The sequence below is a fragment of the Myotis myotis genome, unplaced genomic scaffold (assembly GCF_014108235.1).
Source record: "Myotis myotis isolate mMyoMyo1 unplaced genomic scaffold, mMyoMyo1.p scaffold_m19_p_10, whole genome shotgun sequence".
NCBI classification, from domain to species: Eukaryota; Metazoa; Chordata; class Mammalia; order Chiroptera; family Vespertilionidae; genus Myotis; species Myotis myotis.
The window spans coordinates 40,777,292-40,793,246 of NW_023416314.1; the positions used below are offsets into that span (position 1 = coordinate 40,777,292).

Genomic DNA, 15,955 nt, shown 5'->3' on the forward strand with positions numbered 1-15,955 from the left:
TCAACCTGTGGGTCGCGACCCCTTTGGGGGTCGAACGACCCTTTCACAGGGGTTGCCCAAGACCATTGGAAAACACATTTATAATTACATATTGTTTTTGTGATTAATCACTATGCTTTAACTATGTTCAATTTGTAACAATGAAATTGGGGGTCATCACAACATGAAGAACTGTATTAAAGGGTTGCGGCATTAGGAAGGTTGAGAACCACTGATCTACACCAAGAACAGACTCCCTCCTTGATTGCGATATCGATCCAACCAATGCCTCAAAGTTCATAATCAAATAGAAATTGCCTCAGCCCTAGCCAGGTGGCTCAGTTGGTTGGAGTGTAGTCCCCTGCACAAAAGATTGCAGGTTAGATTCTGGTCAGGGCACATACCTAGGTTGTGGGTTCAATCCTGGTCAGGGAACATATGGGAGGCAACTGATGTTTCTCTCTCTCTCCCTTCCTCTCTCTAAAATCAATAAACATAAACTCAAGGTGAGGATTCAAAAAAATTGTCTCAGATAATAGATTGTATGGAGCCAGATGACAAACTCCTTAGAATACAACCCTCAAGGGTGCAACCCACAGAAATCAGAATCATATGCTACCATTGCAAGAGAAAATACCCTATAGGCAATCATTTATTTATTCATTCATTTCACATGTCATAGAATTTACTTATTTAAAGTTTATAATGATTTTGCCAAGTGGTGCAACCTTACTGTAAAAGAGTTTTATTGTTTTTTGTTTTTTTACTTTTAATTTTTATTGAATTTATTGGGGTGACACTGGTTAACGAAATTATGCAAGTTTCAGGTGCACAATTACACAACACATCATCTATCTGTACACTGTATTGTGTTCACCACCCCAAGTCAAGTCTCCTTCCATCACCCTATACCTTCCTCTACCTCCCCCCAACCCCGTAGCATTTAGAACATTTTCATTCCTTCTCATACACATTTATAGTTAATCCCTGTTCCCAAATCCAGTCCCAGGCAATCACTAATCTACTTTCTGTCTCTATAAATTTGCCTTTTCTGGACTTTTTATACAAATGGACTTTCACTTGGCATAATGTTTTTGAAGTTCATCCATGACATAGCATGTGTCAGTAGCTCATTAGCTTTTCTTGCTAAAAAGTATTCCATTCTATAGATACAACACATTTTGTCTATTCATTCACCAGTTGATGGACATTTAGGTTATTTCCAGTTTGGGGCTTTCATAAATATGCTGTTATGAACATTCAAATGTAAGTTTTTGTGTGATATATATTCTCATTTCTCTTGATTTGCTGGGTTATAAGACTTTTACAATTAATTTTTGAGAAACTGACACTGTTTTCCAAAAGGCAGAACCATTTACATTCCCATCAGCAATGTATGAGGATTCCAATTTTTCCACATCCTTGCCAACATTTGTTATTGGCACTCTTATATATCATAGTCAGTCTAATGGGATGAAATGGTGTATTATTATGGTTTTAATTTCCATTTCCAAGCATCTTTTCATGTGCTTGTTAGCCACTCATGTACTTTCTTTGATGAAATTTCCATTTATTTATTTTGCCCATTATTGACAGGGCTGTTTGTTTTTATTATTGAATTAGTGGCCCAGTGCACGAAATTCATGCACTCGCGGCGGGGGGGGACACACACTCCCTCAGCCTAGCCTGTGCCCTCTCACAGTCTGGGAACCCTCGGGGGATGTCTGATTGCCACAGAGGCAGGAGAGGCTCCCACCACCACCGCTAGGCTTGCCAGCCGTGAGCCCAGCTTCTGGGGGAGCACACTGACCACCAGGGGCAGCTCCTGCATTGAGTGTCTGCCCCCTGGTGGTCAGTGCACATCATAGCAACCAGTCATTCAGCTGTTTGGTCAATTTACATATTAGCCTTTTATTATATAGGACTAGTGGCCCAGGGCACGAAATTCATGCAGGGGGTGGTGTCCCTCAGTCTGACATGCACCCTTTCCAACCTGGGACCTCTCAGGGGATATCTGGCTGCAGGATCGGGCCTAAACCGGCATCGGACATTCCTCTCACTATCTGGGACTGCTGGCTCCTAACCGCTCACCTGCCTGCCTGCCTGATCACCCCTAACCACTCGGCCTTCCAGCCTGATTGTCCCTAACTGCCCCCCCTTCCAGCCTGATCACACCCAACTGCCTCCCCCTGCCGGCCTGCTCATTCCCAACTGTCCCCCTTAGCTGGCCTGCTCACCCCCAACTGCCTCCCCCCGCCGGCCTGATGGCCTCCAACTGCCCTCCCCTGCCAGCCTGATCACCCCTAACAGCCTCTGCCTCAGCCCCGCCACCATGGCTTTGTCCGGAAGGACATCCAGAAGGTCTCCCAGTCTAATTAGCATATTACCCTTTTATTAGTATAGATTGTTGCCATTCTTTGCATAGTATGGATACGAATCCTTTATCAGACTTGTGTTTGGCAAATATTTCCTCCAATCTGTTGCCTTTTAAATTACTCAGTGGTTGAGCATTGACCCATGAACCAAGCGGTCACTGATTCTATTCCCAGTCCAGGTACATGTCTGTGTTTGGGCTCGATACCCAGTAGGAGGCATGCAGGAGGCAACTGATGGATGTTTCTCTCTCATCGATATTTCTCTCTAGTCCTCTCCCTTCTTCTAACTCTAAAAATTAATAAAAACATGCTTTAAATTACTCAATAGTATATTTTAAAGTGGAAAAATTTTGAATTTTGATGATGTCCTATTTATCAGTTTTTTCAGTTATACACTATGCTTTTAGTTGAAAAATAACTAGGAAAATATGGTAGAAGTTTTGATCTCAGAAAACTTTGCCTAACACTGGATCTAGAAAATGGTTTTCTAAGATATTTATTGTTTTAGCTGTTACACTTAAGTCTATGATCCATTTTGTGTTGATTTTGTTTTGTAGGTTATTTTTGTGTGGTTTTTTTTTTTTCTTGAGTTGATTTTGTGTATGGCATGAGTTGTAGGTCTAAGTTCATCTTTTTGCATGTGGGTACTCAATTGTCCCAGTACATTGTTGAATAATTGCCTTAGCAACTTTGTCAAAAATCAATTAACTATAAATACAATATTTATTTCTGGCTCTGATTCTGTTTCATTAATCTATGTATTTATCCTTATGCCAGGACCATTGCTCTAGATCTTGATATGAAAAATTATTAATACTTTCTGTAAGCCAATGACTCCTAAGAACTTGAAAATGATAGCTACAGAGGTAGGATTCAGACAAGTACTTTTATTTTATTTATTTTTTAATCCTTATCTGAGAATATTTTTCCATTGATTTTTAGAGAGAGTGGAAGAGAGAGGAAAATACAGAGAGAAATATCGATGTGGGAGAAACACATCCATTGATTGCCTCCTGCACGTGTCCCGACCAGGGTCTGGGCCAGGGAGGAGCCTGCAACCGCAGTATGTGCCCTTGACTGGAATCTAACCCAGAACCCTTCAGTCCACAGGCCACTGCTATATCCACTGAGCCAAAATGGCTAAGGCCAAGCATTTTTATAAATGATTCATAATCAGCACAGTAGACCTTTGATAAGGTATGTTGGATTGAGGTGATTCTAATCTTAAATTTCAGTAATTCTAATCTATAATAATAAAAGCATAATATGCTAATTAGACCAGACAGCCGAACAACCTTCCAGATGTCCTTCTGGATGACCTTCTGGGTGAAGCTGGGACTGGGAGGGCCGAGCCCCTTGCACGAATTTTGTGCATTGGGCCTCTATTACATCTATAAACATGCCATATTTGTAGTGTCACAAATTCTGTAGCAAATATGAAACATTAATTGACTGTCTTCACAAGACTATTTAGGGTGGTAGCCAGTAGATTGCACCACTTTTCATTTAAAGTTGGTCCTCCTCCTTCTTACCAAAACCAAGCCCAAAAAATACATTTGTAACCATGACCATGCCAGAAATATACTGACCATAGCGTAACAGTCTTTGTAGTAGTCATTAGGTCTGTTGACAAACATTCTGATCCCCCTCTCCTTCCAGGCACATGTAGGATTGTACTTCCCTGGTCTCCTTGAAGTTAGTCATGGTCATAACTTGAACTGGCCAACAAAATAAGTGATAGGTGGGTGCCACGCCAGTGTGGCTCCGTGGTTGACTATTGACCTATGAACCAAGGGGTCATGGTTTAATTCCTGATTAGGGTGCATGCCCTGGTTGCTAGCTCAATCCCCAGGAGCGGGTATGCAAGAGGCAGCTGATAAATGATTCTCTCTCAACATTGATACTTCTCTCTCTCCCTCTCCCTTCCTCTTTGAAATATATATAAGTGATGGGTGGAAGTTTTAACTGCCGGGGTGGATTTCACCAAGTTCCCTATTCCTGTCTCATAAAAGTGTGACCAGATGGAGCCTCCATCAACCTGCCTTGCTGAGTGCCCAGCAGTATCCCCCTGACAACCCACTTTAATCACTGTAGCTTGAGCAAGAAATGTTAGTTGTGTTAAGCCACTGAGATCTCAGGGATGGTACTGTAACATAACCCAGCTTATTACAACTGCTACAAACTATACTTTTTTTTAAAAATTGTTTTATTGCTTAAAGTATTACAAAGAGTATTGCATATGTCTCCTTTCTTTTTTCCGCCCTTGACAATCCCCTGGCCTCCCCTACCCCCCAGTGTCTTATGTCCATTGGTTATGCTTGTATGCATGCATACAAGTCCTTCGGTTGATCTCTTACCCCCCCCCCCCTTGCCCCCCAACCCTTCCCAGCCTTCCCGCTGTAGTTTGACAGTTTGTTCGAGGCAGCTCTGCCTCTGTATCTATTTTTGTTCATAAGTTTATAATGGTCTTTATTATCCATAAATGAGTGAGATCATGTGGTATTTTTCCTTCATTGACTGGCTTATTTCACTTAGCATAATGCTCTCCAGTTCCATCCATGCTGTTGCAAATGGTTAGAGTTCCTTCTTTTTTACAGCATACAAACTATACTTAATGTGAGATCACTGCCTACATATCTGTCAAATCATTGGTTTGGAACCTGTTCTAGGATTGGGATCCAGTCCAGCTCTGCCAGAGCAGCTCAGGCCCAGCTCCTCTGGTCTGGTGTGGGTCCAGTATACCTTTAAGATGCACACATTTACCCACTTCACAAAGGAAAGAATGTGTTCTCAACAGCCAGATTGCCTGGAGTGCAAGCCCAGCTCTTATGCAGGGGATGGCTTTGACCATGTCTCTTAATTTATGGGCCTGTTTTCACATATGTAATATACAAACCATAGTATCTACACCCTATGGGAATAAATATAAAGCATTTAGGACAATGCCTGGCAGGTAGTGTTTTGAGGGTTTTAGCTGTAGAGAGGTATGGCTCTTGCTGGCCCCATTCACCTCTTCCCAGCCAGCATCCAGAACATGCTGGTCACTCCCATTCCCTCTCTTCTACTGAAGAGCTGAGCTCAGGACAGAATAGTCAACCCTGGAAGGCTTTGGTCCAATTCAAATGACAAAGTCCTGGGCCTGACTCTACAGTGAAAAATGAAATTGAAAGCTGTGAATATGTCCTTGATTAGAAGAATAGTTAAGTGTCTGGCAAATTCCTAGCAAGTGTCAGAGCTGGGAACTGACCAAGTCTCAGTCAATGGAAACAGGGAAGCAGAAGTCACATTCCTATTCAGATCCAAATAATTTGCAAGTCACCTGCGGGGTAACTAGTTTATTCAAACTGTTGGACAGAGCTCTGGCCATGGGAGCTGAGCCATGGGGCTGAACTGGGTGGGGATGACCAGGTATCAGAAGGTAAAAGGAGCTCAGCTGAGCAGCAGGAGCAGCATTAGGGCCAGGCCAAGCAGGAGAGGCCAGGCCCCATAGAGCCCAGCTCCATTCATGGTCTCAGCATAGAACCTGGCCACCTCCTCGTTGGGGTTGCCCTGTGCCGGGTCAAACCACATCTGGATGCAGCGGCCACTGCCTCGGCTGTAGTTGCTGACTTTGTAGGAGTGACTCCAGATTTCATTGCACAGAGCAGCAGGCGTGGGGAAGTAGAAATCAAAGCGGTGGCAGGCAGCCTTCACCGGGCACTCATTAGACCCTGTGGGAGGATGGAAGGCCTTTAGCCATTGGGCCCAGAACTCTCTCTGGTTCTGCCAACTTCACAACTCTATCCCTTCACATACCCATCTCACACCCGCACTTTCCCCCTCTCGCCCCACCCACCAGGCTCTCACCTGAGGTCCAGTTCCAGCCCTTGTGCCAGTTACTCTTGCAGGTGTAGGAGGTGCGGCAGTCTTCCCACCAGCTCTCACAGTCCTCTTTGCACAGGGGCACGTCCAGGATCCGCTCTCTGCGCCAGCTCTGGTCCACCTGGGAGATGTCAGTAGGGGAAAAGGACTCAGGCTCAGGATTCTCAGTAGCTCAGCCCTAAAGGCAGGACGAAGAGATGTCTAGGAAGCAGGCATGGGGAGGAACTCATACCTCCTGGATCCAGGGCCCCAGGTTGGGGGAGCACTCATACAGGCAGGTGTCCTGGATGAAGTGGCGCTTGCAGGCGGGTTTCATCGGGCCGCAGTGGTCCCAGTTGAATCTGTACAGGTAGGAGACATCCTTATGGGCTTCCTGGCTGGTGTTGACAGAGCAGCAGGCGTTCTTCTTCCAGGGACTGCACTGGGTAGGGAAGACACAGGACAGTCCCAGGCCCAGCACAAAATATCTTCACAGGCAGCTTCTCCCATTTGAACCCTTAGTCTCCCAGTGCAGCTGGTCTTTCAGGGAAATAGTTGGGGGGCCCTCTCTTGGGGAGATGTAGTCATTACAAAATTAATTCAAATCTTTATTTTTTAAATATATTTTATTGATTTTTTACAGAGAGGAAGGGAGAGAGATAGAGAGTTAGAAACATCGATGAGAGAGAAACATCGATCAGCCGCCTCCTGCACATCTCCTACTGGGGATGTGCCCACAACCCAGGTACATGCCTTGACCGGAATCGAACCCAGGACCCTTCAGTCCGCAGGCCGACGCTCTATCCACTGAGCCAAACTGGTTTCGGCTAAACTTTCTTATATAAAGTACATGTCTAATGTACTGCTTAATCTATAAACATTTCTTTTCTAAAATTTATCAAACCACCCCCTCTTGCACACCCTTAGCAACATCAGCACTACTTTTTTTTTTTTTTTTATATATTTTATTGATTTTTCACAGAGAGGAAAGGAGAAGGATAGAGAGTTAGAAATATCGATGAGAGAGAAACATCAATCAGCTGCCTCCTGCACACCTCCCACTGGGGATGTGCCCGCTGCCAAGGCACATGGTCTTGGCCGGAATTGAACCTGGGACCCTTCAGTCCGCAGGCCGACGCTCTATCCACTGAGCCAAACCGGTTAGGGCAGCACTACTTTTTTTAATTTAATTTTTTTGGCCCTAACCGGTTTGGCTCAGTGGATAGAGCCTTGGCCTGCGGACTGAAAGGTCCCAAGTTCGATTCCGGCCAAGGGCACGTACGTTGGTTGTGGGTACATCCTCAGTGGAAGATGTGCAGGCGGCAGCTGACCAATGTTTCTAACTCTCTATCCCTCTCCCTTCCTCTCTGTGAAAAATTAATAAAATATATTTTAAAAAATAAAAAAAAATAATTTAATTTTTTTGTTGTTAATCCTCACCCCAGGATATTTTTCCTATTATTTTTTTTAATTTTATTGTTTAAAGTATTACAAATAGTAGTACATATGTCTCCTTTTTTCCCCCATTGACCTCCCCCCTGGCCTCCCCTACCCCCCATCCTCCACCCCCCTACCTCTGGCACATGCCCTCCCCTCCCCTCCCCTCCCCCAGCCCCAGTGTCTTGTATCTATTGGTTATGCTTATATGTATATATAAGCATATATGTATATATAAGAATATATGTATATATATTCTTTGGTTGAACTCTTACCTGCACCCCCAACCCTCCCCTGCCTTCCCACTGGGAGTTTGACAGTCTGTTCGATGCTTCTTTGCCCCTGTATCTATTTTTGTTCATCAGTTTATAATGTTCTTTATATTCCACAAATGCTGAGAAATAAGCCAGTCAGTGAAAGATAAATACCACATGATCTCACCCATTAGTTTTTAGAGAGAGTGGAAGGGAAGGAGAGAGACAGAATGAGAGAGACCCATTGATTGGTTGCCTCCCACACGTGCCCCAACCAGGGCTGGGATCAAGCCTGCAACCATGGTCCCAGCCCTAGATCTGGAATTGAAGCTGGGACCCTTCAGTCCCTGCCTACCCCAGCCAAGCCAGCTAGGGCTGCATTAGCATTGTTGATGGCCTTTTTATGTTTTAAAATTATGCTAATCATCATTTTCCGCCAGCAACAAAAGCATTCTTCTCTCCTTTGTTTGTTGCCTGAGAGCTGCTTTTTGACAAGCTGAGGTATCAGCATGAAAGGGTTGTCAGGTCTCAAACTGAAGTTTGGTTCAACAACGGAGACATATTTTCAGTTGGTCTAAAACCGAATTGTTCAAGATGGGAGACGTTTGGGAAACAAAGTTTGACCGTACTCAATACATTCTTATTGAATGAATAGAACCGATGGCCTAGAATGTAGTATAAACAAAATAATAAAATGTGCTCTTAAAGTATATATATAGGCTGAAAAAGTTCATGTCAATGCTGCTAGAAGTACCCAAGTTACACCACTACTGTAGTCAGTCTGCACTGCCAGCTATTGCTCAGTCACTCACAAGCACAACTGGGACTGAGATAATTACCTGTGGATGAGATCCAAATGGACATTTACATATTGGAATGCATATTACAAGTGACTTCCCTTTGTTTTGTTTTTGTTTTTTAAATATATTTTTATTGATTTCAGAGAGGAATAGAGAGGGAGAGAGCTATAGAAACATCAATGATGAGAGAGTACCATTGATTGGCTGCCTCCTGCACACCCACTGGGGATCAAGCCCGCAACCCAGGTATGTGCCCCTGACCAGAATCGAACTTGAGACCATTCAGTCCAAAGGCTGATGCTCTATCCACTGAGCCAAACCAGCTATGGCCCAACCTAAACATTTTTTTAAAAAATCAATATGATGCCAACATTATAAAGAAAAAAAAACAGCCCTGGTTGGTTTGGCTCAGTGGATAGAGTGTTGGCCTTCGGACTGAAGGGTCTCAGGTTCGATTCTGGTCAGGGGCACATGCCTGGGCTGTGGGCTTGATCCCCAGTGGGGAGCGTGCAGGAGGCAGCTAATTGATGATTCTCTCTCATCATTAATGTTCCTATCTCTCTCTCTCCCTCTTCCTTCCTCGTTGAAATTAATCCTATATAATAAAAAGGTAATATGCAAATTGACCATCATGCCCTCGCACAAGATGGCCACCCCCATGTGGTCACAAGATGGCTGCCACAAGATGTCCAGCAGGGGAGGGCAGTTAGGGGCACTCAGGCAAGCAGGGGAGGGCAGTTGGGGGTGATTGGGCCGGCAGGGGAGCAGCTAGGCATCAATCAGGCTGGCAGGGGAGTGGTTAGGGGGTGATCAGACTGGCAGGCAGAAGCAGTTAGGAGCAATCAGGCAGGCGAGCAGTTGGGATCCAGCAGTCCTGGATTGTGAGAGGGATCCCAGATTGGAGAGGGTGCAAGCTGGACTGAGGGACAGCACCCCCCCCCCCTCAGTGCACGAATTTCACACACCAGGCCTCTAGTAAAAATATATTTAAAAAATGTTTAGGTTGGTTCTGGTTATTAAAGGGGTGTAACATAATAATTGTCATAGGTAGACCTCCCCAGCGGAAATGTTTGCTAGATACATGAATCAAGGTGCCTCATTCCCAGCCTCACCACTGGGAGACGCTCTTTTCTTGAGCTGTTTGGGGCCGGCAGAAGTCACTATGTGCAGTGTACACTTCATCCTCTCAGATCCTTGGAGAGGTCGTTCCCGGTCTAAACTGAAATCAAAATCAACCTCTGAGCTCTAGCCATTTTTGGCTCAATGAGCAGAGCATTGTGGGCTCTGGACTGAAGTGTTCCAGGCTTGATTCTGGTCAAGGACACGTACTTTGGTTGCAGACTCAATCCCTGGCCCTAGTCAGGCACATGCAGGAGGCAACCAATCGATGTGTCTCTCTTGCATAGATGTTTCTCTCGGTCTCTCCCCCTCCCTTCCACTCCTTCTAAAAATCAATGGGAAAATATTCTCAGGGGAGGAAAAACAACAACAAAAATCAACCCCTAGGAGGGGTCTCCCCAGTGTCACTTCCCAGGCTCCTCTCTGGGCCTGCTTCCTGATTTGTGTAAGACAGAAAACCAACAGCCTAAGAAGCTGAGCTGTTGACAATGTATTGGCAACACAGACGCAAAGTTTATGTTAAACAAATAGCTGCCAGATTAGTTTTTTTAGATTTTTAAAAAATAGATCTCTCAGATTGCTAGTCTTTTTGTTTTTTAAAGGGGGGGGGGGAGCGAGAGATTTGTTATTCCACTTATTTACACATTCAACTGGTTGATTCTTGTATGTGCCCTGACTGAGGATCGAACTCCAAACCTTGGCATAGTATGGGGACAATGCTCCAACCAACTGTGCTACCCGGTCAGAGATTAGATTTTTATTCTGATGACAAAAATCACACAGGGAGCCCAGCCGGCATGGCTCAGTGGCTGAGCATCAACCTGTGAACCACGAGGTCACAGTTCGATTCCTGGTCAGGGCACATGTCTGGGTTGTGGGCTTGATCCCCAGTAGGGGACATGCAGGAAGCAGCCAATCGATGATTCTCTGTCATCACTGATGTTTCTATCTCTCTCCCTCTCCTTTCCTTTCTGAAATCAACAAAAAAACTATATTTAAAAAATCACACAGGGAAGAACAAATTACAAAATGGGGAGTGAGATGTGGGCTGGGAAATGTGGCAAATGGGTGCCCACAGTCCTTGGGATGCTTAGAATCTTAGGTTTCCTCCCAGGTCTCCCAAGTACCCTGACTGCCTCTTTAAGTCTCCCAGGGGTCCCCTGGAGCAGAGTTTAAGAACCAGCACTATAGCCTGGCCAGTTGCTCAGTGGTTGAGCATCGACCTATGAACCAGGAGGTCACGGTTGGATTCCTGGTCAGGACATATGCCCAGGTTGCGGGCTCGATCTCCATCCGGTGTGAGGAATGCAGAAAGCAGCCGATCAATGAGTCTCTCCCATCACTGATGTTTCTATCTCTCTCTCTCCCTCTCCTTCCTCTCTGAAATCAATAATATATTAATGATAGAAGCTTGAAATTTAAAAAAAAAAGAACCGTCACTATAGACCAAAGTCTGTCTAGGTCCGAAAATCTGTCTCCTCGGGCATAGGGAGCGTTTAACCTTTCATTTCCGGCTTTTTTTCAACTGAGTCAGTTCCTCCCCACAGACCACCCCTCCTCCACCTCGGTCCACCTGCTCATGCAGCTTGTCCTCCGGGCTTGGCTTTTCCTTGTGGTGCTTGGCATTCATGCAGACATTGAGAAGCTCAGTCCTGGGCCCGGCTGCCCATACTTCGGCCCCACACACCAGAAGGAGCCACAGCTGTGTTGTCATCGTCCGAGCCATGTCAGTCCCTAAAGGAAGAGCTGTAGTCAGTGACACCAAGTAAAGTGGAGGTGGGGCCTCAAGGTATATGAACAGATCCAGGTAGGTGGAGCCTCCAGGAAGTTTACACCCTACCCCCACTCCTCAGTCTTCCCGGCCTCAATGAGGGGTGGGACCAGACGCCATCTTCTGGGAGAGTTCTGGGTGGGGCCTCCCTGACTTCTCCATGTGGTCATGAGAAACAAGTGATACATACACTAAGGGGTGGATTGGGAAATATGCAGAAATAGCCAGGAGATAACATAGGTCCCCAATCCCTTGTTCACAATCTTTTTTAGGATTTTATAAAAGGTAACACAAAATCAGGTAATAGGATTTACATACACTCAGCAATCAGGCACTCACTCTGGTGAAATAGTTACACCGGTGGGATAAATAAAAACTATTGTAACCTCACATTAATTTTCAGGACAGATTTTTTTTACACCAAATGACTTTGTGTAAAAGTTTACAATATCTTCATTTTAGGGCTCCAGATAAACTGCAGACCTATGTGTTGTTTTTTTAAACAAAGCCTCAGTTCCACCTGGCCAGGTAGCTCAGATAATTAGAGCATAGTCTCCATATGCCAAGGTTGCGGATTCCATTCCGGTCAGGGCACATATAAGAACCAACCAATGAATGCACAAATAACTGGAATGACAAATCAATGTTTCTCTTTCTTTCTCTCTCAAATAATAATAATATTATTAAAAAGTTTGGTTCTAGCTCCTTCCAGCCTATCATTTGGCCTCTCCCAGAGCCCATGTAGCCTGAGGGAGGTCGCAGGGTACAGAGGCTTGGTGGGTGGGCATTGGCAGCCAGCTGGACAGTCCCTGGGGGAGGCTCCTGAGCCTCCGACCACAGAGGTGGCCTCCACTCAGCCTTTGTGGCACCTCAGTCCTCTAGCCTCAGACACTGAGCTTTGGGAGGTAACTGTTCCCTCACCCTCCTGGTCAGCAGATGCCTGGCCCTCCTAAAACACTCATTTCCCACAGCTCCTAAAGCTTATGCGTCCCCTGCTCACCAAGTTGCCTCGCCTCCACATTACACCCATCTCCTGTAGAACTCGGGTGTCATGCCTGGGCCTCATGGACAGGACCTGAGTTGAGTAGCCTCTAGGCCAGGGGTGGGCAACCTTTTTGTGAGTGTGTGCCAAAACCAGCAAAATCTCTGACTCAAAATTCTTCTGCGTGCCAACCCTAATTTTTTGAGAACATGTTACGCCTACTTGATATCTCTTAAGGTATACGTATGTGAAGAACCTTGAAGAAATAATAAAATTCATTCAAGCGACAAAAACACAGTATATGATGATGAAAAATACATGTTTTTTTAAAAATATATTTTATTGATTTTTTTACAGAGAGGAAGGGAGAGGGATAGAGAGTTAGAAACATCGATGAGAGAGAAACATCGATCAGCTGCCTCCTGCACACCTCCTACTGGGGATGTGCCCGCAACCAAGGTACATGCCCCTGACCGGAATCAAACCTGGGACCCTTCAGTCCGCAGGCTGACACTCTATCCACTGAGCCAAACCGGTTAGGGCAATACATGTATTTTTTTTTTTTTTTTAATATATTTTATTGATTTTTTACAGAGAGGAAGGGAGAGGGATAGAGAGCCAGAAACATGGATGAGAGAGAAACATCGATCAGCTGCCTCATGCACACCCCCTACTGGGGATGTGCCCGCAACCAAGGTACATGCCCTTGACCGGAATCAAACCTGGGACCCTTCAGTCCGCAGGCTGACACTCTATCCACTGAGCCAAACCGGTTAGGGCAATACATGTATTTTTTAATGTATACATGTACACTGATAGTCCGACAGAAAACTTTATGACTCCGTTTGATATTATCAGTGGGACTTTTGCTTCTGCATCACTGATGACAGAGATTTTACATCAGGTTTATATTTCGTGACCTTCAGAGATATGCACGAGCTACTACTTTCATCTGTCAGGTACTCCTATTACGAGACTTAACAAAATTCATCACTGAGAACAAAGATTCACAAGCGTATGTGGATGAAATCAAAACACTGATCGGATCTAGGAAGGCAGGGAGAGTTAAGGCAGAGGCGTAGAAATTGCTCTTCCCCTCTCTCGTCAATCCACGTCTATGGTCTTTAAGATAACTTGTTATGTAAAATTATTTATTTATCTAAGATGCACCTACACGGAATTTATCCGAAAAATAAAAAAGTCGATATTAAGAAAAAAAAATTGTAAATGGAAGATTATAAGAGAGGGTTTCGCGTGCCAGCAAAAGTTACTGGCGTGCCATGTTTGGCACGTGTGCCAGGGGTTGCCCACCCCTGCTTTGGCTGACTCTGCCCAGCAGGGCTCTGGGAAACTTGGAACTGACTTCCCACCTAGCTCTCCTCCTTCTCCTCCTCCCCACTCCTTCCCTCTGTCGACCTAAGAAACATCCAAACCTGTTGAGAATTTTGTAAGAGTTCATTTGAGTCAGAGGATACGCCTAGAAGCAAGATCTCAACAGAATGAAAAAAAAATGCTTTGAAAAATAAATTCGAAGTCTTTTATGATTAAGGTGGGAAGGTAAGAAAGGTTACATGAAGGTGGAAGAAGGCAAGGTGGCGATCAGATTACCTCTTACAAACTTTAGAAGGGGGGTCTGAAAGAATTGTCAGGTATTATTAGAAGGAGGGGTCTGAAAAGTGCATTCCAGAAGGTGTTAATCTAGTTACACAGAAACAAGGAACAGATTTGCTAAGGCAAAGATAATCTTTTTAGTAAAGAAGTTATATATGACCTGCCTAGTTAGGAATTCATCAGGTCACCCTGTGAAGTTACTTTCCATAGAACCCCCCTGTTTTGTCCACACCCCATACCCTTCCACAACCATATTCTGCTACTCTATTTGTTCCAGTGTTCATTCATGCTATCATTTGCTAACTCATTCATTCAGGACCCAATCTGTACTCTTGAGGACCGCCAGGTGATTCTTCCAATCAGGCTCCTTGGGGAAACAAAGTCTAGCAATTTAGGGCTCAGGGTTTCCGATCAGCCTGCCCACAATCCCAGCCCTCACACTGACCTCCTACTTGATCTTAGGGGGAAATAACTCAATTATCTTGAGGCTTAGTTTTCTCATCTGAGGATTACATGTCTGGGGAGGGGGCACTACGGGGAGGAGACCCCCAACTCAAGATAGCCAGCTGAGCACAGATTGAGGCATCAGTTGGGCACAGTTTGAAAGATATGCTCCAAGTCTGGGACCACCCAAGACTGACTCTGGGATCCTCAGGTCCAGAGCTCCTTCAGCTTGGAGCCCCTGTGCCTTCTCTGTGCTGAGGCCTTCATGGGTGCAACTGATGTAGAGTCCTGGCAGGGGGGTGAGAAAGCCCTTTCTCCAGGTTCTGTTGGATCCCACCTGGTCAATCAGTAGCTTTTCTTACTGTGGCTGCTTTCCAGAGCCAGAGGCCTCTTCCTCTCTGAGCCTGCTCCGTCCCTCCACAAACCCTCCCTCACTTTCCTAGGCTCAGCTTCAGCTCTCGGATCAGGTGTAACCCCACCAACAACAACCATCACCCTCAACACACACACACACACACACACACACACACACACACACACACACACACACACACCAGGGCCCCAGACTTAAAGCACTGAGAGCTCGGTGCTCTGCTGAAAGGCAAGAGCTCCGGGTTCTAGTTCAGGGATGGACACTAACTTGTACTTTAACCTTGGGCAGGCCCTGCTCTGCTCTGGGCCTCCGTCTCCACTGCCAGAATCTTAGCACTTTAGGCAAAGTGGACCCTCCCAGTCTAGCAAATCCTTTAACTCATGCTGGGAGTACCTGTGATGGGTGGGGAGTGGCATACCTGGGAGTGGAGGTGGCTCTCGGTGCCGCTCAGGCGTCTGCTCTGCTTTCCAGTTCCTTGCCCTTGCCTTACTTCAGGAATGGCTGGGGTTTAGTAGCCTAGGAGACGGCAGTCGGTCAGGCAGTGGGAATGTGGCCCAGGAGCGGAGCCTGGGATCGGGCGAAGGCCACTCAGCAGTTAATTATTGTCACCAGCCAGGCCTCCATGGGGGTGGGGGAGAAATAATAATAATAATAATAATAATAATAATAATAATAATCCTATATAATAAAAGGCTAATATGCAAATTGTCCCCTCGATGTGAGTTTGACAGGGAGTTTGACCAGGGGGCAGTGCCCGCCCACCAACCACCCTCGGCCCCTCCCCCCTGCCGGATGATGGGCCCCAATCAGGGCAGGCTGGCTGGACCCCACCCATGCATGAATTCATGCACTGGGCCTCTAGTAACAACAACAACAGTAATAATAATAATAATAATAATAATAATAATAATAATAATGGCCTAAGGCCATTCCCCAAGCCCCACTTACCCCATTTTCTTCCAAAAACTCA

The 15,955-nt window shown here is 45.5% G+C and overlaps 1 protein-coding gene and 1 long non-coding RNA gene across 2 annotated transcripts in view; one reads left to right on the forward strand and one right to left on the reverse strand.

The window, feature by feature from the left end:
- The window catches only part of LOC118664702, a 47,417-nt gene that overhangs the window by 19,669 nt on the left and 11,793 nt on the right, over positions 1–15,955 (forward strand). The gene's annotated exons all lie outside the window — the stretch shown is intronic.
- Positions 5,646–15,534, reverse strand: FOLR1 (folate receptor alpha). Its single transcript, XM_036325106.1, has 5 exons — positions 15,404–15,534; positions 11,378–11,538; positions 6,448–6,636; positions 6,201–6,336; positions 5,646–6,064 (listed from the first exon to the last, which is right to left on the reverse strand). Exons 2-5 carry the CDS (start codon positions 11,528–11,530, stop codon positions 5,784–5,786), a joined length of 759 nt encoding a protein of 252 aa, XP_036180999.1. The 5' UTR covers positions 11,531–11,538; positions 15,404–15,534; the 3' UTR covers positions 5,646–5,783.

Excerpts from the sequence above, each read along its gene's own strand:
- FOLR1 (XM_036325106.1), bottom strand. The coding sequence starts at position 11,530 with ATGGCTCGGACGATGACAACACAGCTGTGGCTCCTTCTGGTGTGTGGG. Across the intron at positions 6,337-6,447 it reads TGGGGCCCTGGATCCAGGAG|GTGGACCAGAGCTGGCGCAG; the intron begins GTATGAGTTCCT and ends GACATCTCCCAG. Across the intron at positions 6,065-6,200 it reads GGGCTGGAACTGGACCTCAG|GGTCTAATGAGTGCCCGGTG; the intron begins GTGAGAGCCTGG and ends ATCCTCCCACAG.